The 10,822-nt window shown below is 37.6% G+C and overlaps 1 protein-coding gene across 4 annotated transcripts in view; it reads right to left on the bottom strand.

Annotated features, from left to right (window-relative positions):
- Window positions 1-1,176: 1,176 nt before the first annotated feature.
- The window catches only part of Npc1a (Niemann-Pick type C-1a), a 123,919-nt gene continuing 114,273 nt past the window's right edge, over window positions 1,177-10,822 (bottom strand). For 3 of the 4 annotated variants that reach the window (XM_065224754.1, XM_065224755.1, XM_065224756.1), the window contains one exon: window positions 1,177-3,290. In XM_065224754.1, coding sequence (XP_065080826.1) covers window positions 2,716-3,290 — 575 coding nt within the window. In that variant the 3' untranslated portion in view covers window positions 1,177-2,715. The remainder of the gene's footprint in view (window positions 3,291-10,822) is intronic. The other variant, XM_065224757.1, reaches the window with a different exon arrangement.

Here is a 10,822-nt window from a genome sequence, read left to right as displayed (position 1 = left end):
ACTACTACAATTTTTTCGACGTGATTTTTTTCTGAAAATGAATTAATTTTTATTACAACTTTGTCTGGCACGTCATTTTGACTGGAAGTGACGTTTTCGAGTTAGGATTTGTTGGAAAATCACGAATAACCATTTTGATTTTTTTTTTTCGAGATTCAAAATGGCCGACTTTTAGCTCAAATGTCAAGGATTGACCATAGCAAACAATTATGCAAAGTTTCATGAAAATCGAAAATGTTCACTTAGGATTAAGTATTTGTTTTAGAAATAGTGAAATTTTTTAATCATAAATCATATTAAAAAATCTCCTTTTCCCTCTCCCGATCCAAACAATTGTCATCCACTAACCTCGAGAAGACCGCGAGTAATCGGTTCCAATCCTTTAATTTTAGATTTAAGACATTTATAATGTATAAAGAAAATGATAACTTGGCTCTGTAAAGTTTATTCGTATGAGCCTGTACAAATAAAGTAATTAACAAAAAAAAAAAAAGAAAATGTTCACATCAGACCGATTCGTCATTTGCCGTGGAACTGCTCAAAAGTAAAGAAAAAGGACAATTCAAGGAACATTGGAGCAATTTTGCCGCCCCTCAGGATGTTTTTCTCAAGTTTAAAATGGTTTTGCTCTTTCTCAGTTGACTTCCGCCATAAGCTTTAAAGAAACATCCATGAATGACGTAGCGTAGTGGATTTGACTATATCTAATACATGGCCGGTCACAACTTATGAACCCCCCCCCCTAAAATGCTACGTCATTTATGGATGGTCCCTAAGCAAGAAGAGCTCGAGTCCCCATGACTCTGAAAAGGCTGAGTCATAAAAACTATGCTGGTACTCTCAGCACTGAGCCTGGTGAGCCAGACTTTCACCTGAAAATATGACGATATTATAGGATGTAGGAGAAGAAGAGCATAGTGAGCTTCCTTGCCTTGGATTTCTTATGGTTCGAAACACATACATTTGTCATTAATCATTGCAATGGTGATATTGAACCGACTGCCAATTAATTTGTTTCGAACCATTAAAGGTTTGGAACTGAAGTGCGGGATGCTCATGGTACCCCACCTGTTCAATATGTCCGTCTTATTCATACACCGGCAATACTTTCATCACTGCATCAATGAACTGGTTGATAAGCGATGAGCCGATGAACATATGTTACCTACAACCGGAGGCTTGATTACGTCCCTACTGAGACTTTACGCCGGCTCTCAACTTAGTGTTCTTTTAGCACTTCCACAGTTGTTAATTGAGAGCTTTCTTTACCTGTGGGAAAAGTGCAAAGCATCCGATAAACCTCTCCTTTACGGGTTTTTATTTCTTTTCCAGGGGGAGGCGTACCACTAACCACAGTTTAATCTACTTTCGAGACAATGTAGTAGAAATTTGTCTCATACTTTGTGACGTTCAGACCACCTGAATGAAATTACTGAGTCATCCTCGATGTTTTGTTTCTGAGATACGACAAAGCGTGGTAATGCACTTTTTACACTCTCACCATCTATTATATCATTTCTTATTTCAACGTATTTTTCCAGTGCAGGCTCATTACATTTTCATCACAGTTAGGTCACATAGCACCTCTGGGCTCTGGATACCCAAAAGATTGCCCCCCCGTTGCCATACACTTATCAAATTTGCCAAAACAAGTACCAAGTCTTCAACCCATTCAATCTGTCAACAAAATACTGCCACTCCAATCAAACGATAACCACCGATTAACGCAAACAGGAACGGAAGAATAAGGCAATCAACTAGCACTTTCATTACACCCTACACCAAACTTTTCTTCTCCGCGGTTGGACACGTCCCCGCTTAAGCGACTCCAATTCAGAAGCACTCACTCCGCCCCAACGAGTACCAGGAGGAACCTCGCAGTAACATTTAGGTATCGGTTATAGAGCGTGTGTGTGTGTGTGTGTGTGTGTACTAATGTGTGTTGTGTTTTTGGGTGCCATATATCTTCTTACAAAACTATAAACTAGCCTTTTCTTCAATTTGATTATTCCCTATAGACATTTACAGTATAATGGTTCAGTTTAAATTTATAACCGCTTCTGCTGCTCGCTTGCCCCCCCATTGCTGCGATAACGTTCCCTATTAAATTTCCCTATCCAAAACATATCAACTACCGATCGTCTATCAGAACGAGCCGGAATTTCCCTATTCCTTTACATTTTCGACCTACCTTCATCAACGTGTAACAGTTCGCTGTTCGAAATTTACTCATAAGAATATTTTCCCTTTTCCGCTCTTTCATCCGCTGTTTCCTCAACTCCTTAAACTGCTAGTTTTGTTTTTAATTTTAGATGATTGTTTATTTGGTACAAAATATTTACCGTCCCTAGATGTTAATATATAGTTATACATATGAACGTTTCTTCTTCCTGTTTCCGCTCGTATGCTCCATTCGCTCCTATCAAATATAAGGTTGGTTTCTATCTTCTCTTCTGCTACTTGATATCGCACACGCTCTCATGCACCAGGTCTACTGTTGTTGTATCTCAAAGAAAACAGAGATCTCGATTTAGTCATTGATTACGTTTTTCTTTTGTTTTCCAAAATGTGAAAATTTTCGAAAGAATGTTGATGAACCAGCGTCAACAAGTCGGATTAGTACAAAAAAAGTTTTCACTGTTCTCTGTTCACTCAAAACCCCTGCCTATGGCGTCTACTAAAAATACGGCTAGTTTGCTGTAGTCATACACTACGTTAGTCGATGCTCGCTTCGGCGGCGGCGGTGGCAGCCGCAGCACTTACTACTGATTCGTCATCGAGTATCACATGTTTGTCGTCGATTGCTGCTGATGCTGCCCCGGGGGGGCCTTTCCTCCGCTGTTGCCTTCTGGTCGAAGAGGAAGAGCTGGTGGAGGTGCTAGAGTTACCTGATCCTGATGGGGAGGTGTTACTTACAGGTCGGTGCGCGGAGCTGCGTTTACTGGTTGATGGTTGCAGAAGAGGTTCGGTAAGTTGTTCTGTATACGCTTCCGAATGGACGAATGCTCGCGTGTCGTATTGGTTGGGGTGGTATTGCTGCTGCCCGTAGGTTCCACTGATGTCGTAGAACGGTTGCTCTTGTTGTTGTTGTTGTTGTTGGTCCAGAGCCGACTGCTGCTCTCGTTGTTGTTGTTGTTGCTGCTGCTGCTGCCAGTGTTGCTGTGGCTGGTAGTAGTGACGGCTTTGGTAGTTCTCATCTTCATCTTCGTCATCATCATCGTTCTCAATTTCAGGGTTGGTGTTGCGGGAGGCGACGTCGTCGTTGGAACGTCTTCTGCGATACATCACGCCTGGTGGTTGGGTTTTTGTTTTCGAGAGAAAGGAAGAAGTTAATATTGGTTTGGTAAAAACTGTCGATGAAGAATTCATCAGAGCTTTGTACAAGCATGGCTACTGTTATTGAGTACTGCCTGGTGAAAACTTCTTGGCAGGATAGGAAACTGTCCATCAGTTTGGAAAGGTGCCCTCGTACCGGGATTATTTTTGAGTGAAATAGAAGTGGAAAGACTATAACGAATAAAGCGATCAGATTATTAACAAAGCATTCGACATCTCGCTTACTATTCACTTGATTGTACCTTGAAAATAACAGTTTAACTAAAGCATCTTCAGTGAAAAATAAATATATGAACCGTAACGTTCGGTCTAAGTAACCCTGTTTGAGACTACGGAGACACTATCAAGGTAAAGTTTGTTATACAAAACGATGTCTTTTATAGGTCTATAAATAGAACGCTTGTTTAACCTTCTAGCAGTCACGCTGGTGCACTGAGTGCACGCACAAAAACCTAGGCGGACGGTGCATCTAAATATCGATGCCCGAAAATCTCACGCCAGCGAATCAATATACGAAAAACCTTTTTTTTTTTATTTCACGCATCTAAATCAATCTTCTCGCATCGCGTTCCATCTTTTTGCAGGAAATCTATAGAATCTTCATCAATCATTTTACCATCTACTCATCGCGAGTGCATCTAATATCAGAAAAACAAAATAATTCTTGCATTTTCGATGGAGTCGCCTCCCTCGCAAAAAACAACACACTATTGAAACATAATGTTTATCAACAATTGTCTTGGACATTTTTAAAATGTTTATGCATCACTAAAAAGAGGAATAGTGGAATACAACTAAAACGCGAATCAATTATAATGAAATTATATTTTTAATCGCTTGCAAAACTACCGCTCATTTTTCGGTGACTTGAAGCAACTGCTCTTGAGTTGATCTTGTTCTTCGCATTTCAAGCACAGAGAACAGACGTTCAAGTTCGGTCAAAAACTTGTGTAAAATAAGTGGGAACGTCGCCGTTACGTGGTGTTAGCATCTCCTGATTTTCTCTATAAGTTTTCCACTTTCGACCAATTTGGCGCTAGTATCAATAGATTTTCTGTTGGAAATTGCCACTTGGCGCTACTAGCACTTAGTGTCTAGTGTAATTTGTGCAACGCCAGCGCCATCATGTTGTCAAAGAGTGTTTTTAAGTGGGGAAGTCGCCGTTAGTGGCGCTTAAGTCGAATAGGAATCTTTACACAAGTTTTTAGAGAATTTTTGTTCGAGCCTCCATGTCTGTTCTCTGAGTTTCAAGCTTATTGCTTAGCGCGTATTAGCTTATTGCGTGCTCTCAACTTAGTTTTCTAATTGCACTTCCACAGTTATTAATTGAGGGCCTTCGATGCCTGTACCATTTCTGCATTAGTATAATTCTAGATAGAGCTGGAATTAGGGCATAACAGCTTTTGTAAACAATGACTTCTCTCGATGATTTATAGGAATTCAAGGCACGCCCACGCAAACCAACATTACCATCGGGTAGGGGAAGTCTTCCTCTACCCGATGGTGATGTACATTTGCGTTGGCTAGCCATATTCCAGCTCTATCAAGAATTGTGTAACAAGTCCAATCATACTTCTATGCCCAGGGAAGTCGAGAAATTTTCCAACCCAATCGAACCCAGCCACCTCCAGCATGGTCTTGCTTTGTAGCTGCGCCTTTACCGACTGAGCAAAGGGAGGTCCCAACGACTCTTGAGCACTCCTTTTTTCTCCAATATTGAACATTATTTGTGAAAAAAATAGGGTCAGGTGGGGCAAGAGTGACACCCCCAAAAAAAATTAAAATAAACACATTTTCAATAAAGACACTTTAAAAAGCGTGGCTCCTGCCAATTTTAAGAATCATAGGAATTCTAAATCATGCGCGTTTGGAAGCCACATTATGATTCTACAATATGAGCCTAAGAAAGAACCAATTGCATCATGTACGTAGGAGAAATAAATGGAAATGTGATTTTCTCCTTCGGAAATAAATATAAGGACGCCACACAAAAATGTAATGGGTAATGGTTTGGTAATGGTAATGGTAATGGGATTGGTAATTGTCGAAACATTATTTAGCATGTCAACAATTATTGTGACACCAAAATAACCAAAAAATTAGTCCTAGGGGCAAGCCAGCTGTGCTCGGAGTAAATATATTTGCACCGAGTAAAATATAGTTACTCAATATTATTCAAAGCTGATCTTAGAAGTCTAAAAATAATCGCCAAGATCTTAAAAAAAATTTTTTTTAAAGTAGCGACAAGTTGTGATCTGTCAGCGATAAATTACTATACAAATTATAAATTTTATAACTATACAACGAAACATTTAAGCTTCAGAACAGCTTATAAATGCAAAAATAAACTGCACAAAGCCTTTTTTTCTCCGCCCAAGCCGTTCTGTAACTTAAATTATTAATTGGGTGAACCATGACTTAATACCTACGTGTATGTAGCAGGGCTCAGATCTAATTTTGGACCTACTAAACACAACCCGACTTTTGCCTCTATTTTTTGAGTGAATTTTTTTTTTCACAAAATGGAATGTTTTCACTGCAGATGACTTTGAAATTTATTTACCTTTCCGTGCGTACCGTAAGATTTGATAAAGAGAATCAAATTGTTGACATATTGTTAAAAATCTAACACTGCTTCTTGACCCCAAACCCAGCCTACGGATTCTTAACTCGGTCTAACGCATTGAAACGCCATTGAAATGCAATTGAATCATAGAGGTAACTCTAAGACTAGTACTATCTTTGATCCCAAGTTAATCGATGCACCCCTCGAAACATAGGTAAATCCACGAACCCCTTATTTTATCTGTCAAACTTTCATAGCGAATCAAAACATAAATAGTGTAGTACTAGAATTTCGACTGGAATGGGGTAAGTTAATCGATTTGCTTGGAACTAATAGGCTAGTCAAGTAGTGAGCCAATTTAAAATCGTTAGTTTCCACCGGTTGATTGAATTCACTTCGGCTTATTGGATGAAGATAAAAATTGATTCGGTCAGAGCGCCTCTATTGTTTTTGAGAATAAAGGATGCAAACATTCATATCACGCGTTTTTATTGACTTCGTTCAGTAGCTTTTTAACTAAAGTGTCGTATGCATAATTGACTTGTTAACTCTGAAATCATGGATTTATTTGAAGTTTTCTGCTCGATAGGACCAAAATGGGCGATTAGGCCGAAGCAGTTCTTTACCCGAAAAAAAATGTAACCTTAGCTCGTTATAATCTTCCGCTGTGTAATTAGTGATTGTAGATGAAAGGATATTCGAAATCAAATTAATTAGGTGAAGCGAATGTTCTAATATTAACGGACAATTTCAATTATCGGTACTATTAAATAAGTCGTGACGATCATTGTGGTTACTACTCTAATTTGGTATTAATTCTGTGATACTAAAATAGACCAGTGACCAGAAGTCAAGCTCGACTCGACTTACATAATAGGATCCTATTTTAATATATCCCGTTATTATTGATTCCCCACTGGAAAATCCGTATTGATGGAATGAATCACATGGGTTTACCAATTTTAAAAAAGAAAGAGTTTCACGCTAAATTAGATGATTCAGTATTTACAAGACCTTTTGATGTAATAAATTAACCATACAAACCAATCTACTAATGCCTTTATTTTAATATTAATATTAAAGTGAATACAAGTAAGATCTATTAGATTGAAGTTCTGAGCTGAATGACCAGCCCATAAAATAGATGAATTGCTTATTAAGCTTAAGTGTCTGGTATTAACTTCTTCTACCACCGATATACTTTGAAACTAATAGATGAAGTATTGAGCATCCTCGGTAGTCAATCAAAAAGCATTGCCAGTCTTTCCTTTTGAGTGACTTTCATTGTGTATTCTTCATATTGCAATTTTGATTTCTTTTCCGACTTTTAGTTATCGATCAAGGAGCTGGAAGAATTATTTCCATGCCACCTTAACGTAATCAATATTATTTCATTGCATTTCACCCATCAACTGTTCCTTTGCATCAAGATCGTTTATAATACACAGATTTTCGTTTCATTAAAATTGATAACTAAAGCTATTTTTTATTAATTTGAATGATGAATTTTGACTATTCATTTGTACTAACAGTTTGTTATTCGTTTGCAAGACACTTTAAGCATGGCCACAAAAATCAGGTTGCTGATTTGCTGCGTGTATTGAACATTGAGCAGCACGAGTTACTCCGATTTACTCAAAATTTACTCAAAAATCAAAAGCTGTCTTACCCCTAGAGAGTCTAAATAATGATTAAACTTCATTTCTGAAAAGTTTTAAGCAGATCCAATCGCTAGAAGTTCTCAAAAATCATAAAAAATCATTGGTTGATCAGCGATGAACACATAGGAGATACATACATTTAGGCGTTTTCCGAGCTAGTTTCTGTGTATCCTAGTAGAAAGTTCTGCCCCAAATGAAGCTCACAAAAATTGCAAAAAATCATTTTGAGCTGATGTGTCGAAAATCGAAATTATTTATAATAATTAGACATAATAAAATAAGGATTTTGAATTTCCCTGCATTTAGGCATCAATTGATTAATTGAAACATTAATAACAAATCATAGGTAAATATTCTCTTAATTGGGTCAAAAATCAGCTTCTTAAAAATGAACCTCACAGGGGCAAGCCTTCGGTAAGCTTGTTTTCAGCAAATTCGCAAAACCAACTGCATAAAATATCATCAACAACTGTTTTTATCGAGGGGGCGACACATCTAAATCTCAGTTCTAGATGCTCACACTAGTAAATCAATCTTCGGAAAATCTTCTTTCGTTTCTCGCATCTAATTGCATCGCGCATCATCTTTTTGCAGGAAATCTTCAGAATCTTCATCAATCTTCTTTCTATCTACTCAGCGTGCGCGCAGCTAGCCACAGCAAAACGTAACCTTTCCTGGATCGTAGATAGTGTCGGCCCCCTCGGTTTTTATTTATTTCATTGGAAGACATGGTTTATTCATTTTGTATTGAAAAATATTGTAACATTCAATAGTTAAATTGAGTAAACAATAACAGCTCTGGCTAGCATGATTAATAATCAAAATGCTATGTTTATAAACAAGCATTAATCGATTTCACTTCATTTAAGACGCATGGCCCTTTTGCCCCATAGGAGTTGGCACTCTTGCCCCATTGCAGTTACAAAAAAAGATTTAAGCTGACATTTTGAAAAAATCGTAAACAACTTTTGACGAGAATTAATTTACATCACATTGCTGATTTATGACGCCAAGATTATGAACTTGCATTACGGTTTACAAACTCCTATAAATATCCACTGTTTGGCATGTATGGAACGTACAATAGTTAAGGTGCACTCTTGCCCCACCAGACCCTACTGCACTGTACGCTAATGTATGATCCAAATAAGCAATTTTCAAGAACTGAAAATTCTCGTCCCTACAAAACGACCTAAAAATGTAATTGTTCGTTGAAAAATGAACAAGGGTAATTTTCCAATTGTTGCACACCACCCAAATGTTGCACACATCACATTGTTTACTGCGCAGCATTTATCTATGACCGTAAAGTTTACCAATCATGGTGACATGCTAATCAGTGATTAATTGTTGAATGATTAAACATGTGTTTTTAAAGTTCAGTAAAAGAAATCTATAGGGGAAATGGCTCTAATGTTGGTCGATGGATCTAAGATTGGGCCCATCGCTAAAAATCTGCTATTTATTAATTTTATCTAGATGAACGCGTCATTGGGACGGTACTAATTGATATTTTTGGTCGCTATTGAAAATTTACTCGATTGCTGAATTTATGTATGGGCCCAAATAAGGGGCATTTAGGCCGACATTACATCCATTTCCCCTATATATAAAAATTAATTTCTGTCTGTCTGTCTGACCCTTATAGACTCGGAAACTACTGAACCGATCGGCGTGAAAATTTGTATGCAGGGGTTTTTGGGACCGGGAAGTTCCTTATGATGGTTCGATACCCTTCCCCCTCTGTAAGGGGGGCTCCCATACAAATGAAACAGAAATTTCTGCATAACTCGAGAACTAATCAAGCAAATGGAACCAAATTTGGTATGTGGAGGTATAAGGAGATGTTCATTAGGGTGCTTCATTCTGAAAAAAGTGATGAATTTCTGATGGGCCACCCTCCAGTTCGATTCATAGCCCCAAAATATGAACCTGTGCAAAAATTGGTAAAGATTGATGAAGGTTTAGAGGTCGCGCCAATGATTTGAAATTTGTATGGGAATTACTATGGAAGAATTTAAAAAATCGCTTATATCGCTATAACTTTGCTTCTACTTGTCCAAATGTCGAAAAAATTTAGTATGTTATTGCTATGGCAATAAACAAAAAGCCTACAGTTGCTACGCTCAGTTTTGCAGCGTATCAAGAATTATAAAAATGTGAAAAAAATAGGGTATAGGGAAATAGGGTAAATTGACAGATGAATATGTACAAGGCAACAACGCCAATTTCATCGCAACAACAACAGGCTTGTTGATCATTGTCATGACAACCACATATTTTTTTTTTTCAACGTTTGGACAACTACAACCAAAGTTAGAGCAATGTAAACGAAAATCAATAATTTCCCATACTAATTCACCAAAATCTCCATACAAAATCCAAATCATTGGCGCGACCTCTAAACCTTCATCAATCTTTACCATTTTTTGCACAGGTTCATATTTTGGGGCTATGAATCGAACTGGAGGGTGGCCTATCAAAAATTCATCACTTTTTTCAAAATGAAACACCCTAATGTTCATAGGTGGTAGCTCCTTATATAAGAAGATTTAAGATTTAAGTAAACTAAAGGAGAAAAATCTATTCAACTCTCTAATAAGGAACCTGTGATCTTGACTTTTATACCTAGGGGATGAGTATACTTAAGGGGATTAGATTTTGATAAGTTCTTTAGTGGGAATGACACTGATGAAGACTGCATATTGTAGTCGAAATACGTATCTGTCATGGATACCAAAATTAATTAAGTGGAATTAAATGGAAGATAACCTTTTTTTTTGCTGAGTTTAATGTCAAATTGATTAAATTTCAAGCAAAATGGGAATAGTTTAATTTATCAGTACATATATACAAAGTGTCAACATATTTCATGACGGTGTGATCTCGTGTAAGGTAACTATATATAGGGGTTCTAATGTGTCAAATTCATGATTCAGCCATGTTTGATTTTTGTATGGGACAGCGACCAAGTTTGTTTACAATTTGCTCTAAAACCGCACTCCCCCCCCCCCCCCCCCCGCGCGACCTCTTCGTCTATATAGTGACAAAGCTGTATCAGCATTTATATACCCACCATGATCTCGTGCTTTAACTCTTTCTATTTAATCTCGAGTCGAAGTGTAGATTCAATAGTGATTAATTTTTGTTACGTTGTAGTTTACAAACTTTTTTTTGTAACCAAGTCGGGTAGAACAATTTTTGCGTTCGGAAAGCGTTGTATGACAATATCACGGAACATCACGGACTTTTGGAGCTG

This window comes from Ochlerotatus camptorhynchus, unplaced genomic scaffold (genome assembly GCF_037179485.1).
Source record: "Ochlerotatus camptorhynchus isolate MF236.1 unplaced genomic scaffold, CSIRO-AGI_Acam_v1.1 ptg000215l, whole genome shotgun sequence".
In the NCBI taxonomy this organism is placed as follows: Eukaryota; Metazoa; Arthropoda; class Insecta; order Diptera; family Culicidae; genus Ochlerotatus; species Ochlerotatus camptorhynchus.
This window is presented reverse-complemented; position numbering and strand designations above follow the sequence as displayed.